At 40.3% G+C, this 20,145-nt stretch overlaps 1 protein-coding gene across 2 annotated transcripts in view; it reads left to right on the forward strand.

Moving 5' to 3' along the window:
- The window catches only part of NBEAL1 (neurobeachin like 1), a 241,734-nt gene that overhangs the window by 132,002 nt on the left and 89,587 nt on the right, over positions 1-20,145 (forward strand). For both annotated transcript variants that reach the window (XM_089670591.1, XM_089670583.1), the window contains 7 exons: positions 2,333-2,633; positions 2,749-2,834; positions 3,804-3,893; positions 6,422-6,590; positions 9,205-9,338; positions 12,313-12,472; positions 15,049-15,151. In XM_089670591.1, the coding sequence (XP_089526717.1) occupies positions 2,333-2,633; positions 2,749-2,834; positions 3,804-3,893; positions 6,422-6,590; positions 9,205-9,338; positions 12,313-12,472; positions 15,049-15,151 (1,043 nt within the window). The remainder of the gene's footprint in view (positions 1-2,332; positions 2,634-2,748; positions 2,835-3,803; positions 3,894-6,421; positions 6,591-9,204; positions 9,339-12,312; positions 12,473-15,048; positions 15,152-20,145) is intronic.

Raw genomic sequence — 20,145 nt, forward strand, 5'->3', positions numbered from 1 at the left:
TGGAAAATAAAATACCCATTTTAAGAATCCAGTGACCACTTTCCCAACTCTCAGGCTGTTCTAGAACTACACAGCTGTTAGCTAGTGTAACTGTTTCTACCTGTAGCTTTACACACAAGAAACTTGTGTTGTGGCAGATTAATTTAAATGTACAATATACAGTATCTCACAGTCAGAGGAGAATGAAAACTCCTCCCACAAGCTTTTACCAGTGCTCAGCTGGACACTAATAGAAATAACAAAACTGCTATATACTGCTGATGAAAAAAGGTATACACTATCTCACAGAAGTGAGTACACCCCTCACATTTTTGTAAATATTTTATTATATCTTTTCATGTGACAACACTGAAGAAATGACACTTTGCTACAATGTAAAGTAGTGAGTATACAGCTTGTATAACAGTGTAAATTTGCTGTCCCTCAAAATAACTCAACACACTGCCATTAATGTATAAACCGCTGGCAACAAAAGTGAGTACACCCCTAAGTGAAAATGTCCAAATTGGGCCCAATTAGCCATTTTTCCTCCTCGGTGTCATGTGACAGGTTAGTGTTACTAGGACTCAGGTGTGTTAAATTTGGTGTTATCGCTCTCACTCTCTCATACTGGTCACTTGAAGTTCAACATGGCACCTCATGGCAAAGAACTCTGAGGATCTGAAAAAAAATATTGTTGCTCTACATAAAGACGGCCTAGGCTATAAGAAGATTGCCAAGACCCTGAAATTGAGCTGCAGCACAGTGGCCAAGAACATACAGCAGTTTAACAGGACAGGTTCCAGTTAGAACAGGCCTTCCCATGGTCTACCAAAGTTGAGTGCAAGTGCTCAGCGTCATATCCAGAGGTTGTCTTTGGGAAATAGACGTATGAGTGCTGCCAGCATTGCTGCAGAGGTTGAAGGGATGGAGGGGTCAGCCTGTCAGTGCTAAGACCATATGCCGCACATTGCATCAAATTGTTCTGCATGGCTGTTGTCCCAGAAGAAAGCCTCTTCTAAAGATGATGCACAAGAAAGCCCGCAAACAGTTTGCTGAAGACAAGCAGACTAAGGACATGTATTACTGGAACCTTGTCCTGTGATCTGATGAGACCAAGATAAACTTATTTGGTTCAGATGGTGTCAAGCGTGTGTGGCGGCAACCAGCTGAGGAGTACAAAGACAAGTGTGTCTTGCCTACAGCCAAGCATGTTAGTGGGAGTGTCATGGTCTGGGTCTGCATGAGTGCTGCTAGCACTGGGGAGCTACAGTTCATTGAGGGAACCATGAATGCCAACATATAATATGACATAATGAAGCACAGCATTATCCCCTCCCTTCGGAGGGCAGTATTCCAACATGATCACAACCCCAAACACACCTCCAACACATCCACTGCCTTGCTAAAGAAGCTGAGGGTAAAGGTGATGGACTGGCCAAGCATGTCTCCAGACCTAAACCCTATTGAGCATCCGTGGGGCATCCTCAAACGGAAGGTGGAGGAGCACAAGGTCTCTAACATCCACCAGCTCCGTGATGTTGTCATGGAGGAGTGGAAGAGGACTCCAGTGGCAACCTGTGGAGCTCTGGTGAACTCCATGCCCAAGAGGGTTAAGGCAGTGCTGGAAAATAATGGTGGCCACACAAAATATTGACACTTTGGGCTCAATTTGGACATTTTCACTTGGGGGTGTACTCACTTTTGTTGCCAGCGGTTTAGACATTAATGGCTGTGTTGAGTTATTTTGAGGGGACAGCAAATTTACACTGGTATACAAGCTGTACACTCACTACGTCTCATTTTAGCAAAGTGTCATTTCTTCAGTGTTGCCACATGAAAAGATAAAATAATATATTTACAAAAATGTAAGGGGTGTACTCACTTCTGTGAGATACTGTATACCTTTTCTCATCAGCAGTATGTAGCAGTCTTGTTACTTCTATTAGTGTCCAGCTGAGCACTGGTTAAAGCTTGTGGAAGGAGTTTTCATTCTCGTCTGACTGTCCTTTGAGGCTGCATAGCCCCTGACCCTCTGTTTGGACAGTGCTGATTGGCCCTGTGCTGATCCCATGCACCCTCCCAAAGAAAAAAAAAACTCTAGCAATACACACTAAACTGAGCATGTGCAGAGTGACTCCAAGATCTCGGTACTATGAGCAGATGGTTTGGGTACAGTGGAAGAAGGGGAGGATTAGAGAAGACAGAATCAAACAGCCTTTTTACACAATGCAGAGGATTAACCCCTTAGGTTCCACAGCATGTATAACAAGCATGCTTTACTGCATATACAGACTGATTTTACTGTTGTGGGTTTAGTAACACTTTAAATTTGTCTCATTTTGTCTTTCAGCCATTTACTTTTTGCTGCATTGGATCTGCTGGTCAAAAGACCAACACACCACCCCCTTCTCAGATTCCAGACCCACCTGTTTCACCACCATGCAACACAAGTCGGTCATCACTGGGTGGTATTTTGTCTTCACCCTCCAGAAGTGGTTCTCCGGGAAAAACTGATTCTATCAAAGTAATATCTGCAGGCACTCAGGATAGTGAATGGGGAACTCCAACATCACTTGAGGGTCAGCTTGGATCAGTTCTCATATTTCATGATGCATTGCAAGCTACACATGTGAAGGCACTGTATTTGGCTGGTAAGTGCCATCAGCTTGGTTTGTTATAATTACCATTAGTATCTTATATGAAGCCAAAACTATTGCATGCAGAAGATTGCAGCTATGGGTATTTTTATATCTTTTTATTTTTCAGGTCCTAATACCTTGAATCCTTGGAAATCAGGAGACTCAGAATTAGCAGACTTACCTAACAAACTTCTCCTTTATTACACACCAAAGGTTAGCTGAAACATCTTCTCTTTACTTGTGTTTGGAATACATGTGACAAGTGTTAGTGAATGTGGTTCTCTCTGCTCCACTTTATTTTGCCAGAACCGTAAGAGAACCGATCAGGACAAGGCAAGAAACTGAATTCAGTCATAAATAGTATTGCAATATTACATACGAAAGACTTATATGAAGGCTCCATGCACACTAGCCTTTTTTAAGTTGAAAAAACGCTGGATAAAAAATGCTGGCAATAGCGTTTTTTTTTTATTAGCCTTGTAGTAGCCTTAGGATTTTATTAGTGTTTTTACAGTACATATAGGGGAAATAAAAAGCTAGACTAAAAGCTGGTTTAGTAGAGCATTTTAGTAGCGTTTAGGAACGTTTAGCGTTTTTTTTCTGCTGGCAAACAGGGTTTACAATAGGGACAGCTTACACCTCTGCACTTTGTTGGTGTTCACTGGGTGAAAAAAAAGGTATTTTAGCTCCTGCTGTGAAAAAAAACTGTATATCAACTTGCACTAAACACAGTGGGAGCTTCATTCATTCATTGTTCCTGTGATGCAGGACTAAATTGCATTATAATTGACATAAATATACATGTTCTTGTGCATGGACAGGGCGTGAGTAATGGATGGGTATGAGTATGGTACACATTTGCCACTGTATGCATGCGTGCAGAGGGTCAGTCCTTCAAAAGCTGACCTTGCAGTTATGAATATACTTTATTAATATGTTGAAGACATATGTTGAGTTATCTTATTATGCAAGGATTCTTAAGAGAGATAAGATGGAAACATGAAGCACAAGACCCTTTAACAGGTGAATGAGTGTGATGGATAACAGTATCAACTTTGCAGTGCTTAGGTCAAAGTCAAAGATGTCAGCTGGCTCACTCATACAGCCATATGTTAATATTTGTGCTCGTTTATGATCTAATGGTCAGTGTAATGTATTTTGTTTATTTACCTGTTTGCTCAGGCTTGTGGAAATCCCATCTGTCTCGATTTATCACAAAACCTATTACATGGACGATTGACAGGGAACAAAGTTGTGAACTGGGACATCAAGGTATCCGTTTTTATGTTTTCCTACGATAACAAGTCATCATATATCATACCTAGGAGTTAATTTACAAATGTTTTAAAACCCAGGATTCAAAATTTTTTTCAAATAAATCCAATTATGAAGTATGTAAATCTTGTGTGGAAAAAAAGACCCTCTAGTGTAACTTGACTAAATATTTTCCAGTAGATATAATGTATTTAACTGCTGCATTAGATTAACCACATATAATTCAGTCTTTGAAAAAAAAAACACAAAAACATCAGCATTTACATGCACAATAATAGGACCGCATGAAGATTCAAGATTTACCATACATTGGCGTGCTGTGGAAATTAAGAAAAAAAAAAAGGTGATAAAATTGGTCACTATTAGTTACTGTACTTTCCACATTGCTGTTTGCCATATTAAGTAAGGCAACTTTTACAATTATAAAATGAAGTAACTTAAAGTGTTTAGTTTCCTACAAGGAGGTAATGAGTGCATACCTGCCCCTCTGCTCAGTCAACTGTGTATTCATAAACTTGAATCTTACTTTGCTGGCTTGCTGTGCATTTTGCTACCAACTTGTTTTTGCTTGGGTTATGACTAATGGCTGCAGAAGGATGTGATTTGTAAGAGAGTTGGGGAAACCATTCCCATACATAACTGATATTATCCAGTATGGATTTGAAGACTCTATGTGACTGACAGTCCCGGCTTTCTGCTCAGAGCAGCAGGGAGTATGTAGTGATCAGTGGTGTCTGATCGCTCAGTTCTCACCCTTCGAGCCAGCGGTGGACAGATGCAGATCGAATCGTTGCTGCATCCACCTAGGGGTAATTAAAAAAAAAAACTATTCCCATATATCTCTTTTAAAGCTCAACTCCAGTGAAGTCTTTTTTTAAAATTTTGGATAGAATGGAGAGGGGTAAAACCTTATAAATGTTTTTGTTGCTGGTCCTTTTTTTAAAATTTTGTAAATAAGTGTTTTTTCTTCTTCACTGATGTGCGCTAATGAGGCTATAGTGATGGGCACTGATAGGTGGCACTGATGAGGTACTGGTAGGTGGCACTGATGAAGCACTGGTAGGTGGCACTGATGGGCATTGACAGGCATCACTGATGGACACTGAAAGGCAGCATTCATATATGGCACTGATAGGAGACACTGACTGGCACTGTTAGGCGGCACTGATAGGCAGCACTGATGGGCACTGATAGGAGGCACTGACTGGCACTGTTAGGCGGCACTGATAGGCAGCACTGACGGGCACTGATAGGCGCCACTGACTGGCACTGATAGGCGGCACTGATAGGTGGCACTGACTGGCATTGATAGGTGGCACTGACTGGCACTGATGGGTGACACTGAAAGGCAGCTCAGATGGGCATTGATATGCACTGATAGGTAATGATATGTGGCATTGATGTGGCACTGATGGGCACTGACAGCTGGCACTGATGGACACTGACAGGTGGCACTGCTGGGGCTACACAGATCATCAGGGCACACTGATCAACAGTGCCCTGATGATCACTGCATATGTCCCCTCCAAGGAATGCTGATTACCGGCTCTCCTCTCGAGCTGTCAGCTTGACAGCTCGTGAGGAGAGAAATGCCGATAACCGGCATTTCCCTACTTACATGCGATCAGCTGTGATTGGACAGTTAGAATGGGAGGACGTCATATGACATCCTCCCAGAGAGAACCACCTTGCGCCTGTCATTGTACTATATGGTGGGCGGGAGGCGGTTAAACACTCAGTGGGATAGATTCCTACATCCACACAAGCAAGGTGGAGAGCGGAATCTGTCCTGCTGAGACATTTTATTCTGAGGGTAGTATTCACAAAGTCAGAATATACTGATTAGTGGCTGCAGATGCTGATCAAGAAAATGTTTTCAACATTCCCATTCAAAGAAGTTGATTTAACAATTGACTTCTGCAAAGCAGAGGCAGCCACACATGGATCGAAATTCAGCCAGTCACTGCTGAACTAGCTGAATTTCGATTAATCTATGACCAGTTTAAGGTCCAAAACTCACATACATTTCTTAAATTCATGCACACATACTAGGGCCAGCTTAGACAGAAGCCAATTAACATACCAGAGTGGGAGGAAACCAGAGTACCAGGAGGAACCCCACACAAGCACAGGGAAAACACACAAGCTCAATGCAAGTAGTGTACTGGCTGGGATTAAAACCAAGAACCTAAGTGCTGTGGGGCAGAAGAGCTATCTGCTAAGCCACTGTACTGACACTAAGCTCTCTTGTGGACTCTATAGAGATTTCATGCACAGCAGTGTTAAGATAAAAACTGTCTAGTGCTGTTAAATTTACAAGGAAAGAAATCCTATGATCGACATCAAATAGCAGTGCAGAGAATCAGAACAAGAAGGCATTGTTATACAGGAAACAATTGTGCCCCGAGTCTTATGGCCGTATCATTATACTTTGAGATTATTGTGCTGGGTAAAGTGGACACCAGGACTGTAAATCAATTCTTTTACTTATGAAAAAAGCTGACTTCCTTTTATATCTCTTTTAGGACATTATCAACTGCATTGGTGGAGTCAATACATTATTTCCACTGTTGGAACATATCAGTGTATTAAATGAATCAGCCTGTCAAAAATCAGAGCCTGTCTTTTTGCCCCCAGAACTAATAACCCCAACAGAAGGAGATTTTGTTGTTCTGTCTTCTACAAAAGCTTCAGGTAAAAATAATCAAATGGCACAGATGTACACGTTATCAGGCTTATACAGTAAAGCAATGCAAGTAGCCATTTGCTGGTTATTTTTCTCAGCAACCGCATCCAATCTATCTACAATAACTTAAGCCCTTAAAATGACTTTAGGGGACTAATAATCAACTTTTCCACAGTTGCTTGTGTTTACTGTGACCGTTAAGCCATCTCCATCCACCCCCATTCTTTCTGTCTGATCCATAATATATTTCCTAAAATAATACCGTTTGATCCTAGATTTATGTTAATTTTGCAGTTTCCCAAAGTTATTTTAAAGTATGACTCTACTTTTAAAACAAGTTGGGGTGAATTGACTTCTGCCTTTGACCTTCCCCATCTCATAGACATGCCCCACTACAGACTGTGCTTACTCTGAGATAGCAAATTGCACATGCTCAGCCATTTTCCTGTAGTCTGTATTAGAGTAGTCACCCACTCTCATGCATCCAAGTGTCAACTGCCCAGTAATAGGATCGATTAGCATTAGTTATGTGCTTACTGCTGATTGAAATGGTCTAATTATATTCTCTAAAAAAAATCATGTATTTGAATCACGTCTTCCACTGTTGATTGTATGAAGTTCCAGAATGTTTTTGATTTATCCATAACAAATAAAAATAGGCTGGTGATTCCAACAGTTTAATGGATTCATAGAAATAACTTTTTATACTGTGATAGTGTCTTTGACTTTTAAAAGAGGTACAACTCCAGGATGAGATTTAGATGCAACAGTTCTAGAGGGTATTCCCATTTTTGCAACCAAAGTAGGATAACACCTGCTTTATATTTGTTTCATGTTTTTGCCATTTCCATACTGCATAACTTAAAGAATATGTTACCCCAGCATTTCATATTCCTAATATGTGTCTGTTGTTCCTGTTGCTTGTGATAAAATATCCTGTTCTTCTTTTATTTAATATCCTTTTTTTTGCCTACTTTGTTTGAAATACCTGGTGTTCCTGCCAGTCCCCCTGCTTTCTGATATCAAACTGACCACACTAGGCAGAGCAGCACTGTACTTCCCAGCATGGTCAGTTTCATTGCTGTGCTGGGAGAACAGCCTGCCTGTCTTCAAACTTCTGCTGACATGCCCCACTACACAGCCTTTCACAGGAAAGATCAGTGTACTGCTGCTTCTCCATCCCTAGCTCTTTAAGCCCTTTGTGCATTTTTAGAAAATAAATGTAATCATTTATTAATTTTTTTTTTTAAAAAGGTGTTTCATAATGATATATACACACAAATGTTTGCCTTTCATTTCTATTTTAAACTGAATGGGTTGTTTTAAAGATAGGTTCATTATAAATTAACAGTGCCTGTACTGTGCTGGCAGATCCCATTATCAGTTGTAAACTAGATTTGAACACTGTCCTAGGGTTAAAACTCTCTTAAGCCCTGTAGACAGGGTGAGAATATTCTACGAATGATCGTCTGGTTTTTTTGCATGCTAGTCCCATATCGAAAGTGAAGAGGTTACTAAAGTTACAAAACTTCTTGTACGAAAGAAAGAAAATTCAGAGGTGATGTAATGTATTTGTATTGTATTTACTGAGGAAAACTGAACTGATTAAACGAAAATCGTACAAGAAATATTTTCGTGCTTGTCCCTTCAAATAATTTTGGTGTACTAATGATCAGGTTATCGTACGATCGCTCTGAAAGCGGTATTTTTCATACGATTTTCTGATCATTAGGATTTTTGGATTATGCATTGTATGTTAATAACACAATCTATCACCACTTTCTCTTTCTACTTTCACTTTGAAATTGTTCTTGCAGTTTGCCGGAAGGCTTGCTCAAGAGAAAGTAAAAAAATAAATATTTTCTAAAAGTTTCTTTCAGGTAGGCTGTGTTAATGGGAACAACAGACAAACATATAGAGGTTGATTTACTAACTGGAGAGTGCAAAATTTGGTGCAGCTGTGCATCAAAACTAGTCAACTTCCAGGTTTTTTTCTCTAAACTTTGTCAAGGCTTAATTAAACAAGCTGACATTAGAAGCTGATTAGCTACAGTACAGAGCTGCACCATATTTTGCACTCTCCAGTTAGTAAATAAAGCCCATTTGACTGAAAACATGGAACTACATTTTAAAAGAAATGTATAGCCGAAGCTTTTTTTTGGCTGTATTGCTTTTATAAGTCACAGGACTACACTTAACTTTTGTACTCCTGTGACCCAGAGTCATCCAGCCTCTGTAAGGTTCCCAACAATATGCCCGCAGCAAGCCGCACCCACTCTCTCCACTACCTGGTGTCCAGTGAGCGCTGGAGGAGCAGAGTGGAGAGCAGCGACGTACAGTCACTGATCTATGCTCCAAACAGATTCTGCAGTTGTATACTCTTGGTTTTAGAGCCATTGTGGGACAGTTGCATCACACTGATGCTCTAACATGGAGATGAGTATTAATATTTAGTTTTTTTCTTAAACCCATACTTGTTTTATCAAAAGAGAAAAACCGAATGATGTAATTTTCAGTTGAATAATTGGGATTGATTACTATTTTTTGTGGTCTCTCTAAATAGGACAATATCTGGTCACAATATGCAGCTCTTTGTTTCATACAGTGTTTTTAACTTTGCAGAGGCCCGTCTGGAAAAGAACATTGTTGCTACGTTTATTTTAATGTTGAAACACTTTATTCAGAGACATCCAATCAATCAGGAGAATCTTGTTCATTCACATGGAGTAGCCACTCTGGGGGCTTTGCTACAGAAGGTAACACCCAGCTGTGTAATGTTAAAATCCAAACTCTAGGCAGCTACACAAGACTCAAATAATGCAGCTCTGTAATCATTAATACATCAATAAATACATTTTTTTTAAATACAGTGTAATACCTGAAAGTGACCTGGTATCAGCCTATTGTATCCCTGTACAGAAGGGATGGAGTGTGAGAAAAAGTAGTACAAGGAGCCAACCAGTTCATTTGCTGACCAGGAGCATGCTGATAGGAGGAGAAAGCAGAGTGTCGGAGACATGAGCTCATCACTATGCTGCTTCTTTCACTCTCCAGAAGCAGGCTTGGGCAGGTCCAAGATGACCTGGGCTTAAAGTTAAAATAAAGGCAATAAAAAAAAAATAACCTACATGTTATACTTGCCTGCTTTGTACAGTGGTTTTGCACAGAACAGCTCAGATCCTCCTAGGGTCACCATTAGAGGAGGAAATCTGAGTGGGGATTCAGACAGCAATACAAACTTGACAGAACTCCCCATTCTATGAAAAAAAAAGTTTGCCTATACATAAGCTCCAGGGAGCAGGGCCCTTGAACCCCTTGTGTATTGAATCGTATTGTTACTGTACTGTCTCGTGTATTGTCTCCCATTATAATGTAAAGCGCTGAGCAAACTATTGGCGCTATATAAATCCTGTATAATAATAATAATAATAATATATGCACTTTAACAATTGTATTGTAACCTACATGGTATCTTGTTGATAATCAGTACCTGTTTGGTATAATTGTTTATGCTTGCATTGGACTGTATGGCTGCAAATGTCTTACTTGTGCAAGTGCACTTCGCAGAATTGATTAAAGGCAAAGGGCAGACATGCCAAAAAATGATTTGATTTAGGTTGTTTTTTTGTTGATGCACTTCATCAGTTGCTATTTGAAAGTACTCGCTTTACAGCATTTTTTTCAAAAGTGCCTGAAACGTTTGCACAGTATTTCCCGTTGTCTGGAATTCCTCTGAAAAAGCGCAGTGCATAGGAACCCGTGGGCCTACAGCCTCATAGCTGTGTATATTCAGTATGGGATTCTAAGACACTATGATGAAAATTGTATGCATAAAATAAACATGGCAAACGCTACATGACTCATTTTCAAAATACTAGAAAGAGGCTACTGTGCTCTTGCTTCAATATTCGAGTCACTGATCTGAAAAAAGTATGCAGGTAATGATTTTTGATTTTCCTAAACTGCATACTGTATATATTCCTACGTCAGTAACTTAAAGCAGGACTTCACTCACTGAATCAAAATGGACTACAGTAATACCTCGGTTTACAAATTTAATTCGTTCTGCAGGACGTTTTGTATAGCGAAAAGTTCATAAACTGAAATGCTGTTTCCCATAGGAATGCATTGAAAACCAATCCGTTCCTGAGGTCAGAAAAAAGTAAACGCTACTAAAATACCGCATGAGTTATTTTTTCAAGTCATGCGGTATTTTATTAGTGACAACTATATGTTAATGTTTCAGCTGTCAGCGGGGTTCGGGTCGGCGGCGGGCATCGTGATTGAAGTTGGATCTACTGCAGGGGACATTCTTTTAGTTTTTTCTTTTAATAAAGAACTTGTCAAAGACTGTGTCCCGTCTTTTTTCACACTACACTTTTTGTTTTTTGTGAATGAGTATCGGACTATATACCCCATACTCATTCACATGGGGGGGGCAGGATCTGGGGGCCCCGCTTGTTAAAGGGGGCTTCCAGATTTCGATAAGCCCCCTGCCTGCTGACCCCCACAACCACTGGCCAGAGTTGTGGGGAAGAGGCCCTTGTCCCCATCAGTATGGAGACAAGGTACTTTGGTGGGGGGAGCCCCCCTGCCCCAAAGTACCCCCCCATGTTGACGGCATGTGGCCTGGTATGGTTCTGGAGGGGTTGCTTGCTTATCGCCCCCTTTCCTGACCTACCGGGCTGCATGCTCGGATAAGGGCCTGGTATGGATGGGGGGGACCCCACACCATTTTTTTTTTTATTTTGGCACGAGAGTTCCCCTCAAAATCCATACCAGACCCGAAGGGCTTGGTATGGATGGGAGGAGGGACCCCAGGCCGTTTTTTTTATTATGGTACTTTTTTTTTTCTTTCTTCACTATAGCTCAGAAATTCAGCTGTCACTTTACCCCCAGCTAAAAGAGAGCGTTTTCTGTTAGTTTATTTCCCCAAGTTAAAAGAAACAATGTTTCCTTTTAGTTTCTTAAAAGAAACAAAGTTTCCTTTAACTCCAGGGAAAGTGACAGCTAATCCTGTGAGCTATAGTGAAGAAAAAAAAAGCCGGCAATTGCATTTAAAAATCAGCTCTGACCTGCATTTTGTATCGCAAAAAAAATTTGGAAACCGAGGCATTATTTTCAATGGATTTTCATTCTTAAACCAAAAATTACGTTAACTGAGGCATTCGTAAACCGAGGTACCACTGTATTTTAATTCTTATGCTGCTAGCAATAAATAGATAGGAAAGTATATCATATTATCTTGTTTTAAACTATTTCTTTTTACAATTCTTCAGTTACTTCCTGGTTTCCAGGCCTAGGCAAATGATGTTATACATTCCAGGAGTCTTCAGGAGGGGTTTTCTCAGCTAAGCACACCCTCCTGCCTGCATTCCTGAGCTAAGGGCAGTTGGATTCTAGGAAGGAAACACTACATAAATCTTCTGTCCTTATTCAGGATGGCTACAATCAGAAATGCTAGATGGTGTTTTTCAAATGATTTCTCAGCAAAAAAAAAACAAAACGTGGAGACATGGATGAAGTGCTTTGAATATTAAATAGTGGTTTTGGTTTGCGGTGCTCAGGTGCAGTGTAGTTTGAATTGACTATCGAACAGCCAGGCTAAACGTATTTATAAAATGAGATCTGCATTGGCAGTACAGTATTTACCTAACGTGGCATGTTTACTTTGAGAGTGTTTTTTTTTTCTTGGTAGTTTGGTTATGCAATCCTGTTGTGTCTTTCCAGGTACCAGGGCACTTTATGGATGTGAATGTGCTGATGTCAGTACAGTTACTAATTGAGCAAGTGTCAGTAGAAAAGAATACCCTCCTACTACAGCAAATGTACCAGTATCTTCTTTTTGACTTCCGTATCTGGAATCGCGGAGATTTTCCCTTTCGAATTGGTGAGTGTCAAAAATGGTCATGTGTTAAAGTGAAACTAAACAGACACTGTTTAATTTACATAATCCCTTCTTGTTCTGTATGTGGATGACGGCACTTTAATTATTTTCATTAAGTATCTTTATTCTTAATTGATATAGGGCAGCACAGTGGCTAAGTGCAAATCTATTGCAAATCTATCTACCTCTCACCTCACCCCTTCAGTTTCCACCCGCATCGCTAGCCTACTAAGCGACATATCGGCTTGGATGTCACTCCACTTCCTCAAACTCAACCTCTCCAAAACTGAGCTCCTAGTATTCCCCCCTGCCCGCGCCACCTCCACTGACTTCACCATAAATATCGCTAACACTATCCTCAGTCCATCCTCTAATGCCTGGGTACTAGGTGTAATCCTAGACTCCCATCTGTCCTTCCAACCCCAGATCCAATCGCTGACAAAATCATGTAGACTTCACCTCCACAACATCTCCAAGATACGACCATTCCTAACCCCTGAAACCACTAAGCAACTCATTCACTCCCTTGTCATATCACGCCTCGACTACTTCAAAACTCTAACAATGACATATAAAGCCATCCACAACACTGCCCCAACTTACATAACCGATCTTATATCTAAATATCACCCAAACCTTACACTCCGCTTCTCGCAAGACCTCTTAGTCTCTAGCTCCCTTATCTCCTCCTCCCATGCTCGTCTCCAAGACTTCTCCAGGGCGTCACCCATCCTCTGGAACTCCCTACCGCAATCTATCCGATTGTCACCTACTCTACTTGCCTTTCGGTGATCACTGAAAACCTTTCTCTTCAGGGAAGCCTTTCCCGCCCTCTGCTAATTCTGTAATCCTCTACTCTTCCAACCACTCCATCCCCCACAGTGACTACCTACTGTACCATTCACCCCTCCCTCCTGGAGTGTAAGCTCCAAGGAGCAGGGCCCTCAAATCCCTCTTGTATCGAACTGTATTGTTACTGTATTGTCTCCCACTGTAATATAAAGTGCTGAGCAAACCGTTGGCGCTATATAAATCCACTACACTCCACATACACTCCAAAGACATGCTGGAAGGTTAATTGGCTCCTGTCTAAATGGTCCCTAGTATGTGTATGTATGAATGTGAGTTAGGGACCTTAGATTGTACGGCGCTATAGAAGTACCTGAAATAAATAAATAAATAAATATACAGCTGTCACATGACCCAGCTCTTTCCCTGCCTATCTGTAGGGAAACAGTAGCAGGAGGAGCTTCTAGTCTTCTGCTACTGATCACATTGTCAAATTAAAATTAAAAAAAAAACAGACTTTGGGATACAGAGTAAAAATAAATAATTTAAATAAACTGTTTTAAATTGTCATACAAATATATATATGAAACGTAAGCCTTATTATTCTATAACATGGTGTGGGTGGATTTCTGCCAGTCACAAGCTGTGTCACGCCACTTCAACCTGTATCTTATAATAACAGGGAGGTGAAGCCACATCAGTCGAGATGTAATATCCCACCCCCATTGTGTTTAGCTAGTTAGCAAGCATGGAGAAGGGCGGGAGTAGGCTGTCATTTACTACTGTGTATACTCCCACATGTGTGACTCTATAGCCACATGGGATGCTCAAATGTGATAGGGAGGAAATGCTTAGGGTAGAAAATACGCTGAAAACTGAGCATGTGCACTGACTGCCAACACTGCCCTGCAAAATCCCTAACTGGAGTGGGGAAATGGACAGGAGGGTGAGACAGAGAACAGCAGCAGGATCAACCAGGTTTTTTGCAGAATACAGAAAACAAATCCCATAGTGACTGAGTTGACATGACCAGCATGTAATATAGCATTTATTGATCATTTTTAATGATGTGGGTTTAACAACACTTCAAAGTCCAGTATCATGCAATGACCTTTCTTTTACAGTACAGTCTAGCTGTTTTAATTTTGGATAGGATTGGGACAAATTACAAATTTTGTCAGGTTTTTATTTGTCTGACGCGGTTGGGGAGAATGTACTTTATTTCCTGTTTTTATGATGCTGTGCAAGAAATGGCAGAGGTTGTGTCACTGCAAGTTGTGGCAATACAATACCCCCCCCCCCCAAGCTTGATCTGTGTTTATGTTTTTGACTTTGTCTTTCTCCCCATTGAAGATATTTCTTGTTACTTTGATAAGTAGTCAGGGGATGTCTCCACAATAGTAACACAAACAGTAAAAGAAAAAAAAAGCTGGCAGAAATGCTAATCTTAAAATGTAAGTTCAGGTAAAACCCTTTTATTTATTTTTGAAGAATCGTTCTGGTGTTTGAAAGAGAGAATATATCACTGGCACAGAGTGATCTAGATGTAACATATAAATAAACCTAAAGAGGGCATTTGAAGCAGACTTCTTTTTTATAGAATTAGACTTGTATTTACATTTAATAATATGAATTGCCTGAGGATGACTTTAGCTGTTTTATCAAATCCAATTCTGTAACACAATAAAATTCAGAAAAAACAACTAACTAGCATTTTTATAATTCTTCATGGAAATTGTAATATTTGAATAGATGATTTATTCTGAGCAATGTACTTTCTTTCTTTGTAGGGCATATACAGTACTTGTCAACCATTATTAAAGACAACAAAAAACTTTTCCGCAAAAAGTACGGTGTTCAGTTTCTCCTAGACACAATCCGGATATACTACAGGTATGGATAATGATTACAGTCTCACAAAATAGACAATTGTGTTATTGTGCTGTGGGGCAATCATAAACTGAAATGCTCTCTACTAAAAAACTGTTAAACCCAGCCTTTCTTCTTAAAGCAGAACTATGATCATATATTAAATCTACAGTGAGCAACAGAAGTATTTGAACACCCTGCGATTTTGCAAGTTCTCCCACTTAGAAATCATGGAGGGGTCTGAAATTCACATTGTAGGTGCATTCCCACTCTGAGAGACAGAATTTAAGAAAAAAATTCAGGAAATCACCTTGTAAAATTTCAAGGGGTATGAATACTTTTTCAAGGCACTGTACATCTTTTTGATAGTTGGAGGGCCATGCATGCCAGGGTGAAGGTATTTTCTGAGCACTGTTATTTCTGCCTTGGTTGAATCCATTACCATCTCTGATCATTCCCCTGTGACGCTGTCCTTTTCCCCTCCTAGCGCTCAACAGCGATTGATCGCTCACGGGGCTTGGGTAAAGAAAGAGAAACAGCAGGAGGTTTTAGACTTACTTGAAATTAAACACAAACAACACTATGACCCATCCAAGCTAAAGCCTTGGATGCCCACTCTTTTTTAGTATACTGTATACTCACCTCCTTTTTATTTTACTCACCCCCAGACCTCTCTTCCAGGGCTAATGGAGGAACTTTGTAGGTTCGGCAGTGTCTCTTAAGTTTAAAACTAATTATAATAAGTCAGAATTGCTGCCCATCTATGTTCCCTTGGAGATGGCTACCTTGTTGTGCCACTCTTTCCAGTTACATTGGTGGGTGGAATCATTGCCTTATTTGGTGAGCCATATCTCATCTGACCAACTTTACCCTAATTATGGTAAAGCACTAGACAGAACTATGGGGGACTTGAAATCCTGGCACGATTACCCTTTAACATGGTTTGGATTAATAAATGTACTCAAAATGACTGTCCTCTCTCATATCATATATTTCTGCACTATTCTGATCTCTCTACTAAAATTTTTTTTCTCAGCGACTGAAACGGGCATTTTTGAAGTTTGTATGGCATGGAAAATGGCCAAGACTCCCTTATGCTATCTTACACAGACATAAACAGGACGGCGGGGTGGGCCTACCTGAAATAGCTATGTATTACAAGCCCAAGACCTTGAATTGGCATCAAGACACTTCTACTAAACTTTGGGTGCCTTTGGAGAAGACCTTGGCAGGCAGGAATCTAGTGGGGGCCCCGTGGATATAATCCGGGGAAGAGGTCTCTGACTGGACATCCCCTTACTGTGTGGGATAAACTGAATGCTGATGGTGTGTTTGCAACCCAGACTTCTCCTCTGACACTGCTGGGAGGTTTCCCATGGTTCTCTCCTGGGGAGGATGTTCATTATTTCCGTTCCTGTGGGGTGGACGGAAACACGTGTGCTAAATTTGCACCTGGAGGGAAGTTGTTGTCAGTAGCAACCCTACAATCTACTTATGGGGACTTTCTAATGTCCTCCTGCAGATATCGACAATTACTTGACTTCTTCTTCAAGTTACATCCTAAACTCTGTTTATGGGATACCCTTTCTTCATTTGAGTCCTGGTGCATGCACCCTTCAGTCTCTAGACCTTTACGATCACATATGTACAGGCTAGTTCTTGGGACCCAATCTTGGGTGTCTCTGTACTATATTAGGGAGTGGGGGAGGGAAATGGAGTTTGAGTTTTCTCCTTTCCAGATTCAGAAAGTTATACACCCGACCCATGTTTGCTTCATATTACTAAATACTCTTATTTAGGAATCTTCCTATAAACTTTTAACCAGGTGGTACAGAACTCCCTCTCGCCTAGCTCAGATGTTCCCATGTGCAGATCGTAGTTGCTGGCAGGACTGTCCCCAACGGGGCACCTTTATTCACCTTTGGTGGTTCTTTCCTAAAATACGTGCTTTCTGGGAGGCAATTACCCCCTTGATAAAGCAAACAACCCTTAGACCCATCCAGAGCACTCAATTCCAGTTTTTCTTTCACTATACTCAGTCATCGGTTAACTTGCACAAAAGGAGTGCAACTCCTCGCCTATTAAATGCAGCCAAAAGTCTGATCCCAGATATCAGAAACAGGCCACATGTCCTATGTTGGCTGATTGGAAACGGGAGATGGATAAAATCATGGAAGCAGAGCGTTGGGTGCATACAGTTCAGAACCAACATGATCGCTTCCATGATATATGGTCAGGTTGGATGCATTATTCTCTTTGAGATCCCTGATGACTGAATTCCCAATTTCTCTAGATATTGTGATTGCTCTAACCTCCATTTCTCCTATTACCTGATGGTGCTGGTTCCTATCTCAGTATCCCTTCATAACCTATACAACCTTCATTCATGACATTCAGCTTCCACACTCCTGCTTCAGCTTTATTGTATGGTAGTGTTGCATCCTCCCCTCAACTATGTGAGATTGTCATCCCTAGAAATATATCTTCGGCAATATCATCTTAATGGTAATTTACTAGCGAAAACATTTATTTCTTTTTTGTTTTTTGTTTGTTTACTTGGTTTTATTCTTGAGCTATATATTTTCTTTGGTTACCTATGGTTCAGTAGGGACCGCAATATGATACGTGAACACTTTATTTACTTATTCTTTGCTGATTGCAGTAATCGTTTGTTGGTCCATGTATCTTTTGATACATTGTGAATTTTCCCTATGTACCACGGGTTTTCCTTGTGTTTCCTGTATTTTTGTATCATTATTTTGTAAAAAATCTTAATAAAAACGTGATTATAAAGAATACATGAATGGCTGAGCAGCGCTTAACTTGATTTTGTCTCAGGAGTGGGACAGAAACTTCATGGCCTGCTGCCGGAACACAACGCTTTAAACTGTATGTAGCTGAGGCTGCATACAATTTATACAGTGCACACAGCCGGAGAAGCTGTTTAGTAAGGTAAATGTTTGGACCAGCTTAGTCCAAACAAACTAGAGTTGACTGAAACATGGAGATCAACTTTATTTAAAGTGTGTCTGTGAAGGGGGATTTGGCTCAGTCAGAGAAAGGGAAGCCTTTTGTTTACTTTGTGCTTTACAGAGTAACTGCTGTTGGGACTTTTATAGACTGTCATTTATACATTTAGCTCCTTCATTTTAAAAAGAGCAGTTGTCTAGAAAGCTCAATAGCTCAAAATTTCAGTGAAGGAAAGCATACATGTAAAAACCTTTATAAAACGGGCACCTTTTCCAGAAGATATCCAATGCAGTTAAGGAGTCCCAGTAGATATTTTTAAAATGGTGCAACTTTGTGAAGGTTCACTCATTTTGCCATACCTGTACAGTGGGGATCGAAAGTTTGGGCACCCCAGCTAAAAATTTGTATTAATGTGCATAAATAATCCAAGGAAAGATGGAAAAATCTCCAAAAGGCATCAAATTACAGATTAGACATTCTTATAATATGTCAACAAAAGTTAGATTTTATTTCCATCATTTACACTTTCAAAATAACAGAAAACAAAAAAATGGCGTCTGCAAAAGTTTGGGCACCCTGCAGAGTTAATATCTTGTACTGCCCCCTTTGGCAAGTATCACAGCTTGTAAACGCTTTTTGTAGCCAGCCAAGAGTCTTTCAATTCTTGTTTGAGGTATCTTTGCCCATTCTTCCTTACAAAAGTCTTCCAGTTCTTTTAGATTTCTGGGCTGTCTGTCACGCACTGCTCTTTTAAGGTCTATCCATAGATTTTCAATTATGTTGAGGTCAGGAGATTGTGAAGGCCATGGCAAAACCTTCAATTTACGCCTCTTAATGTAATCCCCCGTGGATTTCGAGGTGTGTTTAGGATCATTATCCATTTGTAGAAGCCGTCCTCTCTTTAACTTCAGCTTTTTCACAGATGGCATCAAGTTACCATCCAAAATTTGGTGAATTTTTATTGAATCCATTTTTCCTTCTACTCGTGAGATATTCCCTGTGCCACTGGCTGCAACACAACCCCAAAGCATGATTTATCCAACCCCATGCTTAACAGTTGGACAGAGGTTCTTTTCATTAAATTCTGTGCCCCTTCTTCTCCAAACGTACCTTTGCTCATTCCGGCCAAAAAGTTCAATTTTAACCTCATCGGTCCACAGAACTTGTTTCCAAAATGCATCAGGCTTGTCTATATGTTCATTTGCAAAGTTCAAACGATTATTTTTGTGGTGAGGACGTAGAAGAGGTTTTCTTCTGATGACTCTTCCATGAAGACCATATTTGTACAAGTATCTCTTTATAGTGGAATAGTGTACCACAACTCCAGTGTCTGCCAGATCTTTCTGGAGGGATCGTGCAGTCAAACATGGGTTTTGAATTGTTTTTCTCACAATCCTGCGAGCTGTTCTGTCTGATATTTTTCTTGGTCTTCCAGATTTTGCTTTAACTTCCACTGTTCCTGATGACTGCCATTTCTTAATTACATTCCGAACAGAGGATATTGACATCTGAAAAGGCTTTGCTATCTTCTTATATCCTTCTCCAGCTTTGTGAGCGTCAACTATTTTCAGTTTCAGTTTTCTAGACAACTGCTTAGAAGAACCCATGGTGCTGATTGTTGGGGCAAGGTCAGATGAGTCTGGGCATTTAAAACCTTTGAGATTGACATCACCTGGTCTTCCCAGACGATGATTGAGAACAATCCATGACACTGGCAGGTCTCAGCTTTGCAAAGGAGGCAGTGCATGCTATAAATTCTGCAGGGTGCCCAAACTTTTGCAGACGCCATTTTTTTGTTTTCTGTTATTTTGAAAGTGTAAATGATGGAAATAAAATCTAACTTTTGTTGACATATTATAAGAATGTCTAATCTGTAATTTGATGCCTTTTGGAGATTTTTCCATCTTTCCTTGGCTTCTTTATGCACATTAATACAAATTTTTAGCTGGGGTGCCCAAACTTTCGATCCCCACTGTAGGTCATTTGGACCCTCCGTGGAAATCAGTTAGTAATCCCAGTTAGTAATCCCCACAACCTGCCTTAATGTC

The sequence above is a fragment of the Staurois parvus genome, unplaced genomic scaffold (assembly GCF_062004578.1).
Source record: "Staurois parvus isolate SC_StPar_1 unplaced genomic scaffold, SC_StPar_1.0 ptg000011l, whole genome shotgun sequence".
NCBI lineage: Eukaryota > Metazoa > Chordata > Amphibia > Anura > Ranidae > Staurois > Staurois parvus.